This window comes from Schistocerca serialis, chromosome 8 (genome assembly GCF_023864345.2).
Source record: "Schistocerca serialis cubense isolate TAMUIC-IGC-003099 chromosome 8, iqSchSeri2.2, whole genome shotgun sequence".
Taxonomy (NCBI): Eukaryota; Metazoa; Arthropoda; class Insecta; order Orthoptera; family Acrididae; genus Schistocerca; species Schistocerca serialis.
In genome coordinates, this window is record NC_064645.1 from 558,297,980 (window position 1) to 558,323,314 (window position 25,335).

The 25,335-nt window shown below is 38.5% G+C and overlaps 1 protein-coding gene across 1 annotated transcript in view; it reads right to left on the bottom strand.

The window, feature by feature from the left end:
- Window positions 1-25,335, bottom strand: part of LOC126416782 (lysosomal-trafficking regulator) — a 603,504-nt gene that overhangs the window by 37,168 nt on the left and 541,001 nt on the right. Inside the window, exons 47-50 of the mRNA XM_050084644.1 lie at window positions 21,525-21,675; window positions 16,414-16,554; window positions 14,775-14,992; window positions 13,084-13,257 (exon numbers count right to left, since the gene is read on the bottom strand). Coding sequence (XP_049940601.1) covers window positions 13,084-13,257; window positions 14,775-14,992; window positions 16,414-16,554; window positions 21,525-21,675 — 684 coding nt within the window. The remainder of the gene's footprint in view (window positions 1-13,083; window positions 13,258-14,774; window positions 14,993-16,413; window positions 16,555-21,524; window positions 21,676-25,335) is intronic.

Here is a 25,335-nt window from a genome sequence, read left to right on the forward strand (position 1 = left end):
CCTCGAATTCTATAAGCAGGTGGACATGAATACAGGCTGCAGTAGTTATGTCTTTCACAAAAATAATGTTTCTACTGCTGGTTGTCTATTTTCATTGTTTTAACCTGCTGGGCACACAGAAATCCATTACAGTGATTTGGGTGAAGAACTTTAGTCATATAATTGTTAAGAGTAATCAAAGGCTGAGTAAATGTGACAATAATAATGTTTTTGTTGCTTTGGTTGTTTTCAGTCCAAACATTGATCTGATGCAGCTCTCCATGCTAGTCTATTCTGTGTAAGGCTCTTCACCTCCGAATAAGTACTGCAACCTATCCCCATTTGAGCCTGATTACTGTATTTGTCTCTTGGACTCACTCTACAACCCCCCCCCCCCCACCCAAACAAACAAACACACACACTTCTTGTGCCAAACTGACAGTTCCTATTCTTGCTATTGCTAGCTGGCATTTTACTTCCTCTGAACAACCACATCATCAATTATTGCCTGGAAAAATAGCCCAACTCATCTACTACTTTTAGTGTCTTATTATTTAACCAAATTCTCTCAGGGTCACTCATGTTTTACTTCTGTTATGTTCATATTATAATATCTCTTCAAGACACTATCCATTCCATTAGAATGCTCCTTCACTGTCTCTTCTGCAATGTTGTTCCATTGTTCTATAAGTAATAGGCATCAATATGCTGTAATGACGACTTATTATAGTCATAGTATTCACACCTGTCAGCACCTGCTATCTTGAGAATTGGAATCATTAAATTCTTCTTGAAGTCTGAGGGTATTTTTGCCTCTCTCATATATGTCATAGCTGCCTCTCCCAAGGATTTCATTAATTCTGAGGGTCTTGTTTTGGCTTAGATCTCTCAATCCTCTATCAAATTATTCTCACAGTATCATATCCTCTCATCTTCATTTTCACCAACATTTTCTTCTCTGTCTATAATACTGTACTCAAGTTTGCTTCTCGTATATTCCTTTTCACCTTCCAGCTTTCTCTTCTTTGCTTAGTACCAGCTTGCCTTCCGAGTCCCTGATATTCATACAGCTGCTTCTCTCTTCTCAAAGGTCTTTCCAGTTTACTTATATCTGGCATCTATATTTCCCCTAGTTATGCTGGTTTCTCACCCTGCTTTTTTCCTCTAGCTGTTCCTGGTTTGTGAGTTTACATTTCCTGTCAATCTCATTTTTAAGATCTCTGTAACCCCTTTTCCCTGTTTCCTTTGCTGCATTTTTATATTTTCTAATTTGTCACTTAAATATCTCTCATGTTACCCAAGAATTTCTATCGGGCCTTGCCTTATTGCCAATGTGATCCTCTACTGCCTTCACTATTTCATCTCTCACAGCTACCATAGTCTTCGATTGTATTCCTTTCCCTCTTTTCAGTCGAATGTTGCCTAATGCTTCATCTTATACTCTCAACAATCTCTGGTTCTTTCAATTTATCTGGATCCCACATCCTTAATTTCTTACCTTTTTGCAGTTTCTTCAGTTTTAATCTGCATTTCATTACCAATGGTCAGAATCCACATCTGCCCCTGGAAATGTCTTGCAGCTTAAAATCTGGTTTGAAAATTTCTGTTGATACCTTACAGTGTGCTAAGGTCTCTTCCACGCATATAATCTTCTTTAACAATTTGTAAATCATGTACTAGTGATGATTAAAGTGTGCTCTTGTCAAAACTCTACTAGGTGGCTTTGCCACAGCCGATGTTCTAATGTTTTTTTCCTTCTCTTTCCTTAGCTCATATTGAACTTCAATTCCCCATCACAGCTATATTTTGGTCTCCCTTAATGGTACGAATCATTCCTTTTATCTCAACACACATTATTTCAGTCTCTGCATCATCTGCAGAGCTAGCAGGCATAAAATCCTGTGGGTGTTGGCTTACTGCCTACATTAGCCCTTTTAGTGCCAAATACGATCTGATCGTGATCCAGATTTTCGGTGAAAAATGCCTTTCTCATTCGCTAGGAAATACTAACAACTTTACCTTCAAGCGCGGAAAAAATGAATGAGAAAGGCATCACGATCAGATCGTTACTGGCATTTTTTGCCAAAAATCTGGATCACGATCAGATCGTATTTGGCACTAAAAGGGTTAGTTGTGGTAATGTGTTCATTATGATTTTCATATTAGCTCACTCTAATGTTTTCATTCATTATTCGACATACTCGAGCATTAACCCTACTTGATTTTGTATTCATAATCCTACACTCAGCTGACCAGAAGTTCTGTTCTTCCTTCACCAGCTCCCACTAAAACTACCTTCAACCGACCTATTACCCTTTTTAAATTCTCAAATCTGTCTACTCAATTAAGGAATCTAACATTCCACGCACTGAGCTGGAGAATGCTAGTTTTGTTGTAACAGGTAAAACACCAATACCTTACTGTTTATGAAGGAGAGAAACCTTTTTAAAATATGAATACTTGGTTTCATAGTAATATATACTGATAAAAAATTTTCTCAAGCTTTCTGTCACATCAAGCAGTTAAATGTCCATGAATTTTGTAGTGTCCATCACTATTTTTGAAGTAAATTTGTATAATTTTTGGTTGTTTAATTAATCTCCATTAGAATATTTATTTTTCCCCATAAACAACAATATTAAATCACTAATGCGTATCTGCCACCTAGTGTTTGTTTTATCTGATGGAGTTTCTCTCCATCTGCAGCCATCTCCTTGTATAGATGTGCAAGTGAGCAGTATGCAAATTTTGGCTACTCACACGATTTCACAGACTAATACATTTACATTCTATTGGAGTATTGACTTGATGGTCTAGTCTTACACATGTTGAACAACTACACAATGCATTGAATAAACCTAAGGTAAAATGTAATGCATTGTTAGTTATTTGTAGTGAATCATTGATCATCTACTGTCAATAATTCATCCATTACTGTCAATAATCTGCATGTCTTATCTGTTTAAGCAACAATCTTAATGTGGTGTCTAATGCTACTGATTTTCTTTGCTACTGTGAGAGAGGTTTAAAAAATTCAACAATGGGAAAGACTGGATCTGCAGCCCAGTCCAGCTCTATTTGGTTCAGTTCAACTGAAATAACAGTTTACTGTAATTGTATATTAATTAATGGGATGCTACAGTTTTCTGCCAAGTATTTGCATGACAGACAACAGTTGGCACTTGGCAATGGCCAAGGAGAACCCATCTGAAATCTCATAGACGCTTAACCATTTCATGTGGCTGGAAGTGCAAGAAAATTTTATCAGAAATGTTTTTTTTTAGTTTGTCACATGTAAGAACATCCATGACGACACAACATTATAAAGTTGGCAATATTATTTGTTATACGTACTAAACATTAACTGTGATACAACTTTCTAAGGGGAAATGCACTAAAAGCTTTGAACAGAAGCAGTAATGTCATTCAGGTTATGTGAGAAGTGTAGCTGATACCATATACACTAATGGTTTTCACTTGACAAAGTGTTACACAATCATACATAAACTTTTATGGAAAACTGTCACAGATCAGAAGTACGTGTTGCTCCGGGATAACAAGAAGGTATTACAGTGTGCTGGACTTGGGACTCACAGAAGAGAGCAAAGTAAGTGGGTAGGGAAACCCAGTTGTGAGCCCAAACAGGTTCAAAGAACTTAGTACAGTCACACGCAGTGCTTCAATGGTCTTTTAGGAAAACTAGCCTGTCTGCTGTTGTAGTGGCAAAAACCACAATAACTTATAAAAAAATAAAAAGAGGAAAAGACAACTTGTATATCTTTGTAGATCGTATATGTCTTACACGCCAATGAATAAAGGTACTCAAACAAAGGAAGGTCGAGGAAGGAACAACAATAATATGCAAAGGATAGATTGCTACTCACCATATAGAGAGGCACTGAGTTTCAGACAGACAATGAAAAAGACTTCTTGAGCCCATTTGCAGTTCAATGCCTTCTCTATATGGTGAGGGGCAATCTATTATTTCTGTACTGTTGTTAAGAAATTGTACCGTTATGTTTTGTTTGTGTTTATTTGAAGCATATGAGTGTTGTGTTGCATAATATTGGGAGGATAGAATTATTTGTGAAAATAAAAAGTTTACAGCAAAAAATCATTTCACTGCTTCTGTTAAAATTCAATACTTTGTCACAAAAGAGAGCATCATGCTATAAGAATGTGACGACAGGCGGCATACAGCAGCAGTATGCTTTGTTAGGCCCAGGACACAATGAGAAACTCCTCAGGTGGTCTTATGAACTGGCTTACTGAATGCAAGGAGTGCTATGGCAGGCTCTGAGACTAGTTGGCCAAAGTCACAAACTTCAATTCTGTAAATAACAATGAGTATTAAAATAACATGTTTCATTAACGTGCTTCAAAATTTACAGACATGAGGAAGCCCAAGTGCCCTTTCAGTAACCAAATTCATCCTTGTTTCTGTTTCTTTCATAGATATCCACATGGAGCATGGTTGGTATACTACAATATTTGTCTAATTTTCCTAATTATACCAACTTGTTCTTTACACAATACATATGATAGGGTAGTAATATAACAGGGTCTCATACTTGTTTCAGAAGACTGATTGTCCATACTGGAAGAGCAAACCTCAGTTTTCAACTGGTATCTTGTAAACCCTGTTAATGGTGATAATGAATCCTGATTTAAAATTTTTGTAGTTGCTTAAGCAGTTCTGTTGCAAATCATGCAAGTCTTCTTTGAGACTTTTCTATTTCCTTTGTTTAATGAATGAGTGATGTGTCTAATGAATGAGCGGTGATATGGGTACATGAGCCACAATAAATAATACACACATAAAAACACTGAAGCAGATCCAAATTTACATATAGATTGAAAATACACACATAATATTGACTCAGACACTGTAAGAGAAGTGAACATGTCTGGTACCAGGCAGAGAGAGAGACTGACGTCACTGCTCAGCATGAACAGAGGTACACTGTGTCCACCAAACAGTCGGCACTACACTCAAAGCACTTCTGTCCCCCCTCCCCTTGCAGTAGAGCAGAGCTCTGGGAATGTAGGCAAACTGGTGGAAAACTCAATGTCTGGCCCTCATACAAACTGGCATCAGCTGTTGTGGGGCTCAAAGGGTCTCCTGATGAAGTGACGGTGATATAGGTGTTGCTGCTGTATGCATCTCATTGATTTTGCTCATCACATTCAGTTACATAGGACAGGAGTGCTGCATTGGTAGGTCATCTGCAGGTAACAGTAAATTGATATTACACTGTCATAGGCTTCTGGGCAACAGGAAGACAGGGTGTGACATCAGTGTGGTGCCACTTGCTTTGTTTGACGCTGCTATGCTGTGCTGGTTTCTATAAATAAGATGGAGACTGCACTTTGTGACCCTCAGTTGATTGTGGAGATGGATACTTCTGTTTTTTCAATTTTCCTTTCTCTTCTTTTCTGGAATTTATATTATATTGCAAAAACAGAGTGTATTCTGGAGGTTGAGGTATGATCTTGAGCATGTTAAGTTTCTCTGGATTGCATAAAATAATTCTGATTATGTGGTGACACTTTCATTGTTTATGTTCATACTTTATGTCTGTTGCAGTTTTGCAGTTCTATAGTCTTACCTAATTGTCATGTTAGAATTTCAGTCCTAATTCTAAGTTTTGCTGAGCATAATTGATTTCCAGTCTGCAACAGTGTAGAAATTAGTGCCTAATATAGAATCAGCAAATATAAAAGTACATTCTAATAGTTGTCAGGAGACCAAGGTTATTGTAGTTTCACATTCACTGAAGCCCACGCCTACCACAGTAGTACAAGTTTATATGCCAACTAGCTCGGCAAATGATGAAGAGATTGATGAAATGTGTGATAAGATAAAAGAAATTATTCAGATAGTGAAGGGAGACAAAAATTTAATGGTCACAGGTAACTGGAACTTGATAGTAGGAAAAAAAGGAGAAGGAAACGTAGTAGGTGAATACAGAATGGGAGTAAGGAATGAAAGAGGAAGCCAACTGGTAGAATTTTGCACACAACATAACTTAATCATAGCTAACACTTGGTTCAAGAATCATAACAGAAGGTTGTATGAATAGAAGAAGCCTGGAGATACTAGAAGGTATCAGATAGATTATATAATGGTAAGACAGAGATTCAGGAACCAAGTTTTAAATTGTATGACATTTCCAGGGGCAGATGTGGACGCTGACCACAATCTATTGGATATTAACTGTAGATTAAAACTGAAGAAACAGCAAAAAATGTGGGAATTTGAGGAGATGGGATCTGGATGAACTGAAAGAACCAGAGGTTGTAGAGAGCTTCAGGGAGAGCATTAGGGAACAATTGACAAGAGTGGGAGCAAGAAATACAGTAGAAGAAGAATGGGTAGCTTTGAGAGATGAAATAGTGAAGGTAGCAGAAGACCAAGTAGGTAAAAAGACGAGGGCTAGTAGAAATCCTTGGTTCTTGGGTAACAGAAGAGATATTGAATTTAACTGATGAAAGAAGAAAATATAAAAATGTAGGAAATGAAGCAGGCAAAAGGAATACAAACATCTCAAAAATGAGATCGAGAGGAAGTGCAAAATGGCTAAGCAGGGATAGCTAGAGGACAAATGTAAGGATGTAGAGGCGCATATCACTATGGGTAAGATAGATACTGCCTACAGGAAAATTAAAGAGACCTTTGGAGAAAAGAGAACCACTTGCATGAATATCAAGAGCTCAGATGGAAACCCAGTTCTAAGCATAAAGGTGGAAGGAGGATATAGAGGGTCTATACAAGGGCAATGTTCTTGAGGACAATCTTATAGAAATGGAAGAGAATGTAGATGAAGATGAAATAGGAGATATGATACCGCGTGAAGAGTTTGACATAGCACTGAAAGACCCAAGTCGAAACAAGGCCCCGGGAGTAGACAAAACTCCATTAGAACTACTGACAGCCTTGGGAGAGCCAGCTATGACAAAACTCTACCATTTGTGAGCAAGATGTATGATACAGATGAAATACCCTCAGACTTCAAGAAGAATATAATAATTCCGATCCCAAAGAAAGCAGGTGTTGACAGATGTGAAAACTACCAAACTATCAGTTTAATAAGCCATGGCTACAAAATACTAACACGAATTCTTTACAGACGAATGGAAAAACTTGTAGAAGCCGACCTCTGGGAAGATCAGTTTGGATGCCGTAGAAATATTGGAACACATGAGGCAATACTGACCCTACAGCTTATCTTAGAAGATTTGCTAAGGAAAGGCAATTCTACGTTTCTAGAATTTGTAGACTTAGAGAACACTTTTGACAATGTTGACTGGAATACTCTCTTTCAAATTCTGAAGGTGGCAGGGGTAAAATACAGGGAGTGAAAAGCTATTTACAATTTGTACAGAAGCCAGATGGCAGTTATACGAGTCGAGGGGCATGAAAGGGAAGCAGTGGTTGGGAAGGGAGTGAGACAGGGTTGTAGCCTATCCCCGATGTTATTCAATCTGTATATTGAGCAAGCAGTAAAGGAAACAAAGGAATAATTTGGAGCAGGAATTAAAATCCATGGAGAAGAAATAAAAACTTTGAGGTTCGCCGATGACATTGTAATTCTGTCAGAGATAGAAAATGACTTGCAAGAGTAGCTGAACAGAATGGACAGTGTCTTGAAACGAGGATGTAAGATGAACATCAACAAAAACAAAACAAGGATAGTGGAATGTAGTCAAATTAAATCAGGTGATGCTGAGGGCATTAGATTAAGAAATGAGACACTTAAAGTACTAGAAGAGTTTTGCTATTTGGGCAGCAAAATAACTGATGATGGTCGAAGTAGAGAGGATATAACATATAGACTGGCAATCGCAAGGAAAGCGTTTCTGAAGAAGAGAAATTTGTTAGCATCAAGTATAGATTTAAGTGTCAGTAAGTCGTTTCTGAAAGGATTTGTATGGAGTGTAGCCATGTATGGAAGTGAAATGTAGACGATAAATAGTTTGGACAAGAAGAGAATAGAAGCTTTCGAAATGTGGCGCTACAGAAGAATGCTGAAGATTAAATGGATAGATCACATAACTAATGAGGAGGTATTGAATAGAATTGGAGAGAAGAGAAATTTGTGGCACAACTTGACTAGAAGAAGGGATCGGTTGGTAGGGCATATTCTGAGGCATCAAGGGATCACCAATTTAGTATTGGCAGCGTGGAGGGTAAAAATCACAGAGGGAGACCAAGAGAAATACACTAAGCAGATTCAGAAGGATGTAGGTTGCAGCAGGTACTGGGAGATGAAGAAGCTTGCACAGGATAGAGTAGCATGGAGAGCTGTATCAAACCAGTCTCTGCACTGAAGACGACAACAACAACAACAACAACAACAAAAGTGGAATCAGTTTAATTGTCAGCTTATGTAAGTAATCTGTATGTAAGAGTATCTTTCTGTTGCTGATGTATTGCTAGAGGTACCCACACCAAAACTGCAATCCATCAGATATGTACGGCACAACTGTTTGTCACTTATGTACAGTTACTAGTATCTTTTAAAAACACTATCCTGATTAATGTGCGTATGCTGGCTGTGCACAGCCACAGTGTTGACATTCCTTGTGGTCTGACAGTAACCACATGTAAAGGAACAACTGCTGGCCTGTTTCTTTAGACAGCTTCTGGGGCAGTGATTTTGATGTCATTATCATCACCATTAATGTCGCATCAGTGTTTGTGTGTCGACTGATGGGCACTTGTGATCTTTCTTGTGGTCAGTTTATGTGTGGGTAAACACAGAATGTGATGCATTTCACAGCCAATGCACCAAAACAACTGTGATACCAGCACATGGGCGAGCATTGCTTCATGCATCATTTTTTACAATAGCAGTGGCTGGAACAGAGGAATTTGAAAATGGCGGCATCTTTTTGTGTCATGTGGGTTTTGTCTTGTCTTCCTTCTTGTTAATTTTTTGTTTGAATGCATCCAAACTGTGCCTGAAGTTGGTCATAAACTGTCAGCTGGTAATCCTGTTTGACAGCAGAGGCTGCCACTGTGGTGATGTCATCTTGTTGGGACTGCATCACTGATGGCACATTTTTGTGCTGAATCAAGTGGTAGACCATGTCTGCAATTTTTGCTATTAATTAATGTCATTTCTTCCACATGTTAAGACTGCTGCCTTAACTGGTAGTGGCAGCTGGTTGATCCAGATATGACTTAATCTTGTTTGGGTCAACTATGACTTGTCAACAATAGTGTGTGTGTGGCACCAATAATCTGTTGTGTTCTATCAGCAATATGCTCATTGTTTAACGCTTGCTGGCTGCCTCATCCTATGATTTGCAGGCCCTTTTAAATAAGGTGGTTGTTAGATTTTGGTGCCTATTTCTGGTGTGTTTATAATAATGTCTGACACTAAAAGCAATGCATGAGAGTCCTTGGCATTAATTGTTAGTATGAACTGCATTTCATCAGTTGAAAGACTATAGGATGTAGTAAAAGTATTTTCCAGCACATGAAACCGTAATGCTAGTGGTTGTGGTAAATATGGCAGGATTTCCATTTTGCTTTGCAGACAGCAGTACAACACACGCTCAAACACTCACGAACTGCACTGCATAGAACTGCACTGGTGACAGCCATAGTCGCCACAGTCATAACAGCTGTTGTGGTGTATTACATTTACTGAGGTGTGATGGCATTTACCTTGCAACCATGGCAGATGGTGAATTTTGTTCAACTTTTGGTTCGTCATGATTTATCCAGATTGCTGCCATCATATGGGTAGGTGCACGGTTTTGTGCATTTGTATGCTTGTCGACCAAAATGGCTGTGATATCATGAAGCATTAATTAAGTTGCTCCCAGGTTGTGGGTAATCTTGCGGTTCTGGCACTGTAATGTACCAGGATCATGGCCATTTACTATTATCACCCCCTTGGTGCTATGCCCGAGCCATCTGGCTAGCGTCTCAAATGTAGCGTGTAAACCCTGGGGTTCTTCAGAAATGATCAAAATGATGTGGAATGGTGACATTGCAATCCAGTGTTGTCTCTTCGGGTAAGTTTGGTGCCCATCAGATGGCGTCATCTTCTGATGACATCGTGGCAATTGTTGCTGTCAGCTGCATTGTTGCATGCATTGTATTGGCTACTTCTAGCAACTTGGCTATTGTTGATCTTCATGCACTACCAGTGCTGCTGTCACGAAACATGCACAACAAATTACCTCTCAGATATACAGCAAAATTCCAAAGGGGGTTTGCCACTTTTTTTTGTTGACAAAGCACTTGTTTGAGCCTTCAGTCTGGTGATTTGGTGCAGTGTGCAATTAATTCAGTTTTTAAAACAAGGTAAGCCTGCTGACTGGGAGATGAGTAATAATGTACCACACCACTGCTGTCACCAGCTGGTCTAAAAATCTTATCATTAGTATGAAGTGTTCACAATCATTAGTAACATGTTGATAATTTCGGTAAACATTTTTGGAAAGCAGTGATCAATAAATTGTTATATTTTGAGTAAAGTTCAGTCTTGATCACGTCATGTATGTTTTAATGATACAGGTGACCGGTTTCGGTTCTTTTTACAAAACCATCATCAGACCCTGGCTCCTTTAGGATGGTAGGCGGAGCTCTCCTTGTTGCTACGCAGTCAACTGATCAGTTGACTGCGTAGCAGCGAGGAGAGCTCCGCCTACCATCCTAAAGGAGCCAGGGTCTGATGATGGTTTTGTAAAAAGAACCGAAACCGGTCACCTGTATCATTAAAACATACATGACGTGATCAAGACTGAACTTTAGTCAAAATATAACATGTTGATGTTCGAGAAAGAACGCCTGGAATCCTTACCCAATCTGTTACCCCCAAAAACCATCCTTGTAACCATTGATGCCACTTCCTTATACACAATTATTCCGCACGTCCAGGGCCTCGCTGCGATGGAGCACTTCCTTTCACGCCGATCACCTGCCACCCTACCTAAAACCTCTTTCCTCATTACCTTAGCCAGCTTCATCCTGACCCACAACTTCTTCATTTTTGAAGGCCAGACATACCAACAATTAAAGGGAACAGCCATGGGTACCAGGATGGCCCCCTAGTACGCCAACCTATTCATGGGTCGCTTAGAGGAAGCCTTCTTGGTTACCCAGGCCTGCCAACCCAAAGTTTGGTACAGATTTATTGATGACATCTTCATGATCTGGACTCACAGTGAAGAAGAACTCCAGAATTTCGTCTCCAACCTCAACTCCTTTTGTTCCATCAGATTCAACTGGTCCTACTCCAAATCCCATGCCACTTTCCTTGACGTTGACCTCCACCTGTCCAATGGCCAGCTTCACACGTCCGTCCACATCAAACCCACCAACAAGCAACGGTACCTCCATTATGACAGCTGCCACCCATTCCACATCAAACGATCCCTTCCCTACAGCCTAGGTCTTCGTGGCAAACGAATCTGCTCCAGTCCGGAATCCCTGAACCATTACACCAACAATCTGAAAACAGCTTTCGCATCCCGCAACTACCCTCCCGACCTGGTACAGAAGCAAATAACCAGAGCCACTTCCTCATCCCCTCAAGCCCAGAACCTCCCACAGAAGAACCACAAAAGTGCCCCACTTGTGACAGGATACTTTCCGGGACTGGATCAGACTCTGAATGTGGCTCTCCAGCAGGGATACGACTTCCTCAAATCCTGCCCTGAAATGAGATCCATCCTTCATTAAATCCTCCCCACTCCACCAAGAGCGTCTTTCCGCCGTCCACCTAACCTTCGTAACCTCTTAGTTCATCCCTATGAAATCCCCAAACCACCTTCCCTACCCTCTGGCTCCTACCCTCCCACCACCACCTACTCCAGTCCTGTAACCTGGAAGGTGTACACAATCAAAGGCAGAGCCACGTGTGAAAGTACCCACGTGATTTACCAACTGACCTGCCTACACTGTGAAGCTTTCTATGTGGGAATGACCAGCAACAAACTGTCCATCCGCATGAATGGACACAGGCAGACAGTGTTTGTTGGTAATGAGGATCACCCTGTGGCTAAACATGCCTTGGTGCACAGCCAGCACATCTTGGCACAGTGTTACACCGTCCGGGTTATCTGGATACTTCCCACTAACACCAACCTGTCAGAACTCCGATGATGGGAACTTGCCCTTCAGTATATCCTCTCTTCTCGTTATCCGCCAGGCCTCAACCTCCGCTAATTTCAAGTTGCCGCCGCTCATACCTCACCTGTCTTTCAACAAAATCTTTGCCTCTGTACTTCTGCCTCGACTGACATCTCTGCCGAAACTCTTTGCCTTTACAAAGGTCTGCTTGTGTCTGTGTATGTGCGGTTGGATATGGGTGTGTGTGCGAGTGTATACCTGTCCTTTTTTCCCCCTAAGGTAAGTCTTTCCGCTCCCGGGATTGGAATGACTCCTTACCCTCTCCCTTAAAACCCACATCCTTTCGTCTTTCCCTCTCCTTCCCTCTTTCCTGATGAAGCAACCGTTGATTGCGAAAGCTTGAATTTTGTGTGTATGTTTGTGTTTGTTTGTGTGTCTATCGACCTGCCAGCGCTTTTGTTTGGTAAGTCACATCATCATTGTTTTTAGATATATTTTTCCCACGTGGAATGTTTCCCTCTATTATATCCTAATCAGTTTCTCTTGTTTTTCTGTTTCTTCTCTATAGAATTTACTGGATCATTTTTCACTTATTAACTCTCACCTGTCACTCTTCCACCAATGTTTCACTATAGATTTCTAGATTGCTGTCTCTCCCGCATAATTTACTGCTTTTGTTTAGTTTACATCACAACTTGCATATACACAAAGCCTATAAAGCGTTGATGATGGAAAGAGTGTGAGCACACGCTGTGACTGTTGTTTCAAAAGGTAAATAATTAGTTTAAAATGCTGCCAACCCTGAGTGCTGTTGGCTGTTCATCATCTGCAATTAGATATACAAAGAATTAGAAACATTACATTACTGGCAACCTAAAGATATTGTGAAGGAAAAGGAATGTAGACATAGCAAATACTGCTGACAAGCCATACACTGAAACCGACTGCAGCACTTTTTCACGTTTGTAAATCCTTGATTAACCTTAGTATATCATCACATTGCAGAGGCTCACCATGGGAAGTCTTGAAGTGGTTGACAGTCTTTTTGACGTGAGGGTCTGAGCAGCCATCTGATGGGGGGAGCGAAATAGTTGCCGTGGTGTTTGCCCATAGGTACGGACCATCGTCTCCCATGCTGCCCTCTCCAGGGGGTCGCGAATACTTTCTGCGTCGAACCCATAATATGTCTGCAATGAGATAATTGTTGGATTCAAGCATTTTGTGATGTACAAATCTAATTAAGATTTCTAGTTCCTTAATCACTTTGTTGGAGACATCACGAAGAAAAGAAACAAACACTGATTTTTTTTCTGACATTAACACAATCACTATGATGCTGAAAGACAATGCCCAATATCTTATCACCAACACAGCAGTCATTACTCCCAAACAGTAACATTTTTTGGTAAGGGGTCATCAATGTATTTTTGCAGATCGAAATTACCATCATTTGTGGCATTAGTAACGCATTTCTCCAATTCACAACAACTGGTTTCATTTTCTGCTCATTACTTTATACAAATATGTGATATCAGTGCACACTTTAGTTACAAAAAAGGTAGTCTCATTTGTTGAGCAGCGTCTGAAATCTGGTTGCTGTGTCCACACAAGTATATTTCAAAAGTGCACAGACTTTGTGAGGTGCTGATCACTTGAATATTCCCTACGGAACAATTTTTACTCACTAACTTCTTGAAAGAATTCAAGTCATTTCTTGTGATGTGGTGACATGTACATTATTCTGTTACTGTATCAGTGGAATTCAAGGAAAATGAGTTGGCGTAATAATACTATACTGGTTTTAACCTGTTTGAGCTTACTAACACTATCAGAAGTCTCCTTTTATCTCTACACACAACCATGCACCAGTACTACTAACATTATTACTGCTTTTGCATTATTATTTTCTATCAGATTAGAACTTCGTACATAACTGTTGAACACAGCAGGAGAGTAATGAAAACACAGTATACAATGTGTATGACTACAAACAAAGGTAATGCCATTATTTAACAATGAAGTTACACACAATGACAAGGACACACAGAATGGAGGAAACACAATGTTTATTACATAATGTGTCCAAGAGATAAATTGAGAAGGTGTTGACAGTTAGAATGTGCCAGATAACGATTTAATCAATAATGGCAATTGATGAAACAGTGAGAAAACTGACAGACTGTCTAAGTGACCAGAAAGGATCTGTATGGCAGGGATAGTAGTTTAATCTCTCATTATTTATGACGTTCAAAAAACAAAAACAAAAAATATTAAGAAAGATGTGGATAGCTACAAAAACTTTGCTTTCACTTGTGGGCTTGGTTAATAATAACTCAGCTTTTGTGTTTTCCATTTTATTATATGTTTAGTTTAACTACACCACAAAATAACAGAAAATATCATAATAGGCCAATTACATTATTCTGCTAGTTCATTGTCTCTCTAGGTATGTAACAATAATATGAGAATAAAGACCAAATGTAATGGGCACCACCAACACAAAGCCTCATGAAATTCAACGAAACAAATCATCATCATCATCATCATCATCATCATCATCACATTCTCACTGAAATGTGAACTATGGAATGTGCACTTAAGAGCCCTTAGAAGGCCTGACAAATATGAATCCTGCCCATGCCAAAAATGGTAGAGCAGCACTAAACAGATTCGTATTCATGCTACATCACAACAAACAACTCACCGCTGGGTGGAAAACGTTGATGGCTTCCACAGCAGCTTTACCAGTCTGCTTGTACCCAAAAACGAGATCTATCCAGTGAGGCAAGTTCTCTCGAGCAAAGTCCGACTCTAGTGCTTGACGATGGATTAGAATGAATTTTCGTGCATCTCCACCTGCCCATGGGGGGAGCTGAACATTGTGGACTCTTTCACCTGACTGTCGAACGCCAAGATTGAATCCTGAAATGGATCAGAATAAACCAAGTCAATACAAAGGACAAAATTTCATAACAAAATTAAATTAATGACAATAATGAGACATTGCATTAATAAAACATGACAAAAATCACAATATATGACTGACTGACACAACTACAAATAAAATAAACAGAGGGCACAAAAGTTATGAGATTGCAACTTAGAAGTTGATCATAAATACACATTTAATACAATAATGGAAACTCCAGGCAGGAATATCAACAGTGTAGGAATAGACATATTGCTACTTACTGTAAAGAAGATACGTCAAGTTGCAGACAGGCGCAATTAAAAGACACTCTCATAAAGCTTTCGGCCACACACACACACACACACACACACACACACACACACACACACACACACACACACAAAGCAAGCATACTCACACACAAACACACACGCGACCACCGACTCCAGCATTCTGGCCCAAGATGCTGGAGTTGGCAGTTCCGTGTGTCTTTTACTTGTGCCTGTCTGCAACTTGACTTGTCTTCTTTGCAGTAAGTAGCAGTCTGCCTTTTCTTACATTGTTGTTATTTTATACATTAAATAGGTTCTTATAATTTTAAAATAATGTCGCCTTGACTGTGGCAATTATCCAGTAGAGAGAGAGAGATGAAAAGTAATTTAACAGCAGAAACAGTAGTCAGCTGAAGATAGCCCAGAAGATGAAGAATAGTTAAGTAATGAATACAGCTTATTGCAAAGCATCAGGAATTGTTTCCATTTTAAAATACTATTAATATGTTCTGCAGAACACCACAGGAAAACTCAAATAATGCAGATTTTAAAAAAGCAATAAAATAAATAAATACAAGAATGGTAAAACCCTCTAATTTTTTTGCATCCAACTTAAAGCCTTTCCTATTAATCCAATTATAGTGTATCTTTGGAGGTGGAAGCACTCTTAATTCTACTTGAGAATAAAGCAAACCTCCTCGTGCACTGTTGGAAATTGCAAGAGTAGTCTATAATGTTCTGTTGACAAGAAGATCATTTGAGATGAAGGTCATGTTAGGATTAGACATAAATGAGGAAGGAAGTCAGACATATTCCTTTTGAAGGAACCAGATTGGTGTTGATCTCTAACAGTTTAGGGGAACTGTGGAATACCTAATTCAGAGCAGTTAGGCTAGGATTTGAAAACTTTGTAGATACTTGAAGACTGTGTTTCCCATTTTCTCAATATGCACAAGATTCCAAATATTTATAGTTATCATACATTAATATTGTGTAAAAACAATTTTGTATCAAAAGAGCAGGCACAAGATCTTAACAGAAGGATGCTTAGTATAGTGTCTCAGAAAAATACAGAACACTGATAATAAAATAAATAAAAATCAGGAAGTACACAGTACATTATAATGAGTCTAAATCAAGATAGATCTAAGTACATTTACCTTCACTGTTCAGCAGGAACTCGGGCAAGTAAAAGAACTCTGGGACCATCTCCTTGACATCGGTGGTAGAATCAGAACTCGTGAGCCTCCAAGTGGTGTGCAAGGAATGGAATGTGCGGTCTGGGATGTCAAAGTTATTGTCTGCAGGGAGGTGCAAAAACTGGTATTACACACAAAACAAAGATAACAGCCTTGTCCTTATGTGTAAAATTATTGTTTATGCAACTACTTTATGAAAGTGGCTAGGATGGAGATATCTTAATATGCAATGTTTACAGGCAACAAGTTGTACATTTGCCAGGAATAATAATAGTTTAAAGCTTAGAAATGACTATAATTTCTTTCACATCTCGGTATGAAGCAAATTGGTATACCATGTGGGAGGAAGGCAAAGACTTTTCTTTGCATTTTAAATCTCTGTATGGTATTGAAAAGGGACAATTCTATGGTACAACAGTAAGGTGAAGAATTTATAAGGCTGACAATAAAAAAACTGTATGTTTTAAACACTGTGGAACCTCATCTAACTTGCCCTCATTAATCGGGAGCTCTAGTTCATCCAAATAACTGCACAGTATTTCATACTCTGCAAATAACAGTGAAAAGAACTGGCAATGACAATCATTAAATTTAAATTCAGCCTACCACCATATGTGGATCCTAGCATGATATCACTACACAAGTTAACGCTGAGTTGTACAGTAATGTATTGCCCCTATTTGCTGCGAGTGTAAGAGAAAGAAGGTGGTAGTGTCCATGGACAAAACATAAGATGAAGTGCATACAATGGATAAAGAAGAACTGTTGAAAAGAATTGCTACTGGATTTGGTTGGGTTGATTTGGGGGAGGAGACCAAACTGCGAGGTCATCGGTCGCACCGGATTAGGGAAGGAAGTCAACTGCGCCCTTTCAAAGGAACCATCCCAGCATTTGTCTGAAGCGATTTAGTGAAATCGTGGAAAACCTAAATCAGAATGGCTGGACAAGGGATTGAACCGTCGTCCTCTCCAATGCAAGTTCAGTGTGCTAACCTGCATATCACCTCGCTCGGTCACTGAATTTGGTGCTGGAACTTCAATTGCATCAGACAAAGTAGCAGGATGAGCAGAGAAAAAGTTGATAGATGTTACATTTTTATGTGGTTTACTACAAAGTGGGAGAATGGTATTCTGAATTCTGGCCAGATATTGCAGGGGAAAGTAATAGTTGAAACATGAAGCTTTCTGGTGGTGATCTTAACTTCATAGCCAGCTAGATGTGCTTACACACGTGGAAAGATTGACAAAGAACACACTGGCTGCCAGTGACTATCGGTAATTGCCATTCCAGGGGCATAGCAGTTACTGAAAATTTCAAAAATGAATCCAAATATTTTATTTGCTTAGACAAGTTGACTCCATTCAGGTTTATAGCTTTCATTGAATCTGGGCTTTTCTATTGTATGTTATACAGTAAGAGACTAGCTTCCAGATTAGAAGACCCTGCTCAAAAATCAATAAAAAAAATAAGGACAGAATTACAACAATAGCTTGCCTTAATGTACACGGGAAACAAATACACCTCTTCTGTTAAAATGGAACTCAGAAATTTCCCATATTTTAAAAGATGTGAATCAGCCCTCCTTGATAGATTATTATAAGTAACAAAATAATGGGTAAATGAACAGCTGGCTTTCAAAAAACTAGTTTTTTGAAGTGTAATAACATTTCTAAAAAAAGGAAGTTTGCCTCGAAGGCCATATAGTTGTATGACAATGTTCTGTCATAAGCAGGTGTAGAGAAAATGGTCACTGGTGGCATCGAAATGATACTGATATCAGATATTACAATGGCACTTGAAATGTAAAGTTAAGTTCATAACATGCACCTGGATGACTTCTATTTTCACCACTGAAGTTGAGTGCCACATGATGGAGGAGGTATGTTAGCCAAGAGATATTGAGCAATCAAGAGTGGATCAGGCTATCGGAAGAAAAAGAATAAGAAGCAACGGTGGATTTGAGCCAAGGACAGGAGGCTTATCGAGTGAGTTATCAGAGTAAGGGTGAGAAAAGTGATGGGGATTAAAATAATGTGGATGGTGAATTAACGTAGTACGTGTCATAACTGGCTACATAGTAGGATGTTTATTTGTGTAATATGAGTGGAGGAAGATGGAAAACTATTTGGTGTTCACGCTGTGGACAGTGTAACTAATTTCATGAATGTTAAGAAATGTCACATTGGACAAAATTTAAATTCATTATTATCCAAGACACTTTGTAATGCAGCAGAATGGGACAGTAAAAATGCAGAGAATGATACCATCTGTTTTGGAGATTGTGATATTCTCATTTAATCTTTATGCAAAGTCTTATACCTACATGCGGAAGTTTCAATCATATCATTACTTGCTTAATTTATCAACGAAAATTGTATAATAAATAATCTCAATAAATTTATGGAAGGATTGTACTGCAAACCCAAAGTATATTAAAACAAATGTCAACACAGACTCAAATTATCCTTTATACAAATAATATACAAAAGAGTAATAATAATTATGATAGAACTCACTGTAAAATAGTCAAAAGTATTGTTTTCAATGTATATTTCATAACATAACATTTCATTACAAAAACCAAGATTTTCAAGATACTAATCATATCAGGGAAGTTGTCATGATTTGCCAAGCCAAAATTTTAACCAGTTTTACGAAAGCAAATTATGTTCAATTTAAACAATACATAAAGCAAACTTGTAATTGTTGTTTGTTATAAAAGTACCAATGGCAGGAGCCGTAGATCATAAAAATGTGAGAGTATTTCCTCCAGTATTGTGTCACTCTTTGGCCATCCTGGATAAGATTTTAACGTGTGTCTTTGAAGAAATAAATTGGTGAAAAATTATTTTCAACATGTTGTCTACATCATTTTAATAATTAGAGTACCACAAAAACTGTCTCATTACACAGAGTATAGATACCAAGCATGCTTCATTCAGTAAGGGTTATTCATTTGCTGAACGTTACAGCACACGTTCAGCGAAAAGCAGACATGAAAATTATGTATTCAGGTTTATTCCTAGAACAAGCGAAACATTATAAACTCACCCAGTTTCTTGGTGTATGTAAAATTTCTGCATGCAGTGTTGCTAAACTAAATGTGGAAACTGTCTTACATCAATGTGATATTTCCAGATTATTAATTTTGAATTCCCTGAAATGTCCTAGTTTGTAACTGAGAAATAGTCTATACCAGTGTAGCAATAGCCAACAACATATATTTACTTAAGTACCATAACTGCATGTTTTATTCTTTCATGACTAAGGAATTTTCACTCCAGATTTTCATTCTGGGAGTCCAAAAAGACAGCAGCTACTCAACATTATTGACACATGGATATCATGTGGGAGTAAGCTGAACTGAGTTCTATGTGGTCTACGATTTTGGAACTCAAGCTGATTGGCACGAAGAAGGTCATTCCAGTTAAGATACCTTATTACAAGTGAGCTTAAAAATCTACACCGGCAGATGTAAAAGACATTACTCTCACTGGCAGCTGACTCAATGGACATGGCATCTGTTCTGGACCAGATGTATTATTGACACTGGGGAGCACCTTGCACTTGTAGTTCTAAGGCGTGGGGGGAGAGTCGTGTGATAGGTCCAACATTTGGCCTCCACCTAGGGATTCACAATTCCAGTGCTGACTGCAGCTCACCCTTGAAAGAGGTCAGTCAGGGCAGAAGTTGCACATCAAAACATGCAGTGATGTCAGAGTTTCCAGGAGGGGTTCAGGGGGAGGGGGGGGGGGGGGGGTCCTGACAGAACCAATGATGTCACAGCTTTCACCACCAATGCTGCAGCATCACTGCACCTTAGACTGACAGCCTGACGACTGTCACCTGTGGCCAACATAACCTCTAGCTGTTTCAAAAACATCAGCCAATTCACCTCATCATGTCTGTACACAACAAGCATAATACCTATCCATTTCCTACTTTGTAGAAAGTATATGAAACCACAATAAAATTCTAAGCCAAGCTGGTCTGAACTAATTACGGAACAACAAACAGACCACAGCAAGTGATAAAATCATTCAACTGTGGCACTACTAAAACTGTGACACACAAAAATATAAACACCAAAAATAAAACCATCCCTAGAACTTGCAACCATGTTTACCCACTTTACATTGAAAATTGTAAAATATGTGAACTCTTACAACAAAACAAACAACACTGCTGGAAACAGGTAAATAAACTATTACTGTACACTTCTACTTTACAGCTCTTAAGAAAATGAAACTAAATGAAGTATATGAACTGCTGGTGCTTCTAAGCTCCTGTCTGCTGTACAACTGAAGTACTACAATCAGTTTACAGTTTTCAGTGATGGAAAAATTCAAGTTCTTATACGTTGAATGCCAGCAAAGAATCACCTTGATCTACCTACCATTCATTCAGCAGTCTCAATGTTGTTGGCCGACTCCTCAGTTGTCATTACAGCCATAAGTAAGTCTTTCACTATGTCTCCTTCACACATTTATTTGTTTACCTGGCTGTCTTAGAAATTCTTAAATATACCTCTAGCTTTCTTTCTGAGGAACCCTCAATTTTAGAGAGGCTTCTGTATTAGAAGCCCATACCTTATTGCTGTAAGACAAAACTGTCAGTACACACTGGTAGCAAGTTTTTATTTTTATACATATTGAAAGCTTTGTTTCGAAAACCTTATTTAATTTACAATACACAGCAATTTTACTCTCGTATTTATTTCTTTGCTATGTTAACACATACTCCTTCAATTTCATCCATGTTTATGGATCTGGAAACCACTCCTACGACTGTCGAGAATATAATGGAATCAGCAGCAGCAGAGTGCATGAATACACACTTAGTATAGTAAAAAGATTGAATTCTTGCTTTGTTTCTCAATGGAAGTTGGGTCACATTTTATTGATGAGTCCAAAGGTCTTTTCAAAATAAATGAATTTACACAAAATGGTAATTCAGACCCACTGCTTCCAGTTTTGATGAGGAGTAAGTATGAATATCAGTGGCATATATAAGCACCGACAGAAGCCAAGTGTAACTTGCACAGCTAGCTATGAGTGGCAATTCAACTTACCTTGATACGTCAGAAACATTCTAGTGAAGGGCGGCAGTCGAACGAGAAAATGCAGCACTGTGCCAGAATTTGAGTAATGGCTACCGTAGTGATAGGGCTCCTGGTGCACTGATATGTGTCTCGAACCAGCTGATAGCTCTTGTTTTATATACTACACAAAAATTAAAATTAATTGATTATTAATTGATTATATTGTGAACAGCAGAATAACAACTGTGAATTTATACTGAATACAAGGAACACCATTTACTAAGAAAAAGAGACACTTTAAGTGAAGGGTGGAACTAATAACTAACTGGAAAAATGCTGAGAAGGTTTTAGTTGTGCACACCAGTAATTAAATGTAATTTGAAAGTTTGTGCATCTGACAGTTGTACTGATTCACACTGATCAAGCGGGGAAAGGATGTGCAGAAAATTACTCATTTATTTCTATACACTTTAAGTTAGATGTAATCATTCCTGGAAGAATGTTACTATAAATCAGATGAGATATGTAGTTGTTTCGGTACAACCAACGTGAGGATATCTTCATGAATTTGTAAATGTCAAAAGATATACCAATAACAATAATAACAGCAACAACACAGAACATTCTTTTACTGAAATATGAAGGCAAAACAGGTGGCCACCTATCCCTGAACTAAAGAAGAAAAAGAAGAAGAAGATGCTGAAGAATTTCTATTTTACATGAGAATTAATATGTGTAGAGTTAATATGAATTGCTGCTATCCTTAGTCAGTCAAGTAGTCATAAAACAGGTATAATGAGTAAAAAAATTGAAACTGGATTGTCATTTACTAATTATATTTGCTGTGTTTACACAGATTCTGTCAAAACTGTGAACTGAGATGTTGGTTGGAAAGAGAAATTATTTACCATAAATTTTACTGAGGAATAAATACTCTGACAAGCCATACATACTTAACTCCTCAAACAGTTTACTACAGCACGTTATTCAGTGCACACCACACACAGTTTCTATAAAACATCCTTTGACTCAAAAAACTTTGGCTTGAAGAGATCCCCCTATATCAAACAAAATTATGAAATGAAATCAAACATATGCTACATAAGGCTCAGAAAACCATTTCTGCAAAAAAATTATTTGCTTAAAAAAAATTATTTGCTTGCAAGCTTCAGCAGCTCTGTGAAATGCACTTCCCAAATAAAATTATTGGACAGCTGTATGCCCAAGAATGAGGTATTAGCAAGTGATTGGCCAGTATGTGGATTGGTTGTGCCACCCAGCTTCTGAGATACAGAAGCACTCACTTCTTTGGTGGAACTGCCATCAGCTTAGCTTTCTGAAGTTTGGCCAGTTCTGTAACTACATACATATCCAGTAAACCAGTGTAAAGTTCATGGCAGAGGATAATTTCCATTCTGCAAGTTATTGGGGAGTCTTTCCAGGCTATCCATAGATGGAATGTAGGAAGAATGATTGCTTAATCATACCTCTGTGCACCATAATAAGCCTAATTCTGTCTTCCTTATTCCTAGGGGAGTGATTCATAGGGGGTTGTAGTACATTCCTAGATGTCTCAATTAAAGCTGGTTCTTGAATATTTTCAAATGGGCTTTCATGGGACAATTTGTGCTTATGTGGAAGTGTCTACTCAGTCAGTTTCTTCAGTGTCTCCATGACATTCTCCCTTTGGGTTAAACAAACTTGTGACCATTCATGCTGTCCTTTGCATACATGTAATATTTTATATAGTATGGATCCCGCCGACTTGGACAATATTCTGGGATGGGGCACACAAATTATTTTGTCAGTAGTCTCTTTTGTGGGCCAAATTGCACTTTTTCAGTACCCCGGTCTGTCACTTGCTTTACCTACAACTGTGCCTGTGTGATCATTCCATTTCATATCCATACAAACTGTTACAGTGTGGTATCTTAATGAGTTGACTGATTTCAATTATGACCTACTGATATATCCTTACAAACTGTTACAGTCTGGAATTTAATGAGTTGATTGATTTCAATTGTGACCTACTGATATTATAGCCATAGGGGACTATGTTTCATTGTTTCATAAAATAAACAATTTTACATTTATGAATATTTAAGGAAAGATGCCAATCTTTCCGCAACCTTGAAAATTTATCAAGATCTGACTGAATATTTGTGCAGCTTCTTTTCCAGTACAGATAACTAAATCCTCTTAGAAAGGTCTGACATTACTATTAATATTATCTGCAAGGTCATTAATACACAACATAAACAGGAAGGGTTCCAACACACTTTCCTTTGGTATCCCCTAACTTACTTTTATCCCACTGATGACTCTCCATCGGAAAGAACTTGCTGTGTCATCCTTGACAAAACAACCTCAATTCGGTCATGAATTTTGTTTGATATGCCATAAGATGGTACTTTGGCAAAAAGTGTATGTGTGATTCTGAGTCAAATCCTTTTCAAAAGACAAGAAGTTCTGTTCTGCCTTACAGCTTGGCTTTCTGGATATTATGTGAGAAAAGTTAGAGTTCAGATTCACATAACAGATGTTTACAGATTCCATGCTGGTTGGAATGGAGAAGGTCATTCTGTTTGAGACACCTCATTACTTTTTATACAAGAATATCTTCTCAGAATCTACAAAAGATGGATGGTGAGGCCACCGGGATAGAATTTCTGTAGATCACTTCCGCTATACTTCCTGTATATTGGTATGACTTGTGTTTTCTTCCAACTACTGGATATAGTTTTTTGTTTGAGGGACTAGAGCGTGTTATGCTTAAATGGGGAGCTAATTTAGCTGCATATTTGCTCATATTTGCCGAAGTGAGTGGATTAAACTGGGTAGAACTACTGGATTTTCTTTTGTAAAGAACATTTGACAACAGAGTTCAACATTTCTGATTTTCCTTTTCTATCGTCTATTTCAGTTCCTGTGTCATCCAGGAGTGTCTGGACATTGACTTTGGTACCAGTGATTGTCTTTACATCAGACCACTATTTTGTTGGGTTATGAGAGAGATCCTTCAATAATATTCTAGTGGACAGTCACTGGAGGCTTCAGGTATTGCCAACTTGACAACCAGAATCATTTCATTCAGCATCTCTCCATCCACAGCCCTATGCTTTGTTTTACATTCAGTGTGTATAGTATCTGTTTCTTTAGAAGTTTCTTTACCATGATTGCATAACATGGAAGGTGCCTCCCATCCACTGGGTACATATCTATTCAATGCTTGATCAACCATTCTTTTAAACTTGAGCCACTGATCTTCTACATAATCCTGTCCTGAATTAAATATTTCAAGTTCCTCATTGAGATATCATACTACTGTCTTTTTCTATAGATGTCTAAAGACAAATCTTTCTATTTGTTTTGTAGTTGGCGACAGTGTAAATGGCCTCTGACTGCACAACTCACAAGGAATGCTGTGTTGTCAACTTGGCTGAAAGTGCATGGACAGCAACTGTTAGATTTGTTACCCGTTGGTTTGAACAACACTTAAGTGCTACAGAGATGCTTCGGAACTCAAAAGGGAATCTCTCGAGGGAAGGCAATGTTCTTTTCGAGAAACGCTATTGAAGGTGACTGCCAAATGATTCTACTGCTGCCAAGATACATTGCACATAAGGATCATGAAGATACGATATAAGAAATTACGGCTCATATGGAAGCATAGAGATAGTTGTTTTTCCCTCACTCTATTTGCGAGTGGAACATTAAAGGAAATGACTAGTAGTGGTACAGGCCATTTGTGAAGTTTCTATGTAGATGTAGATATAGATGGAAATGTAGATATTAAGTTCCTTCAGCTTGGAAAAATTGTAGACTGGCTAGACAATCTGCC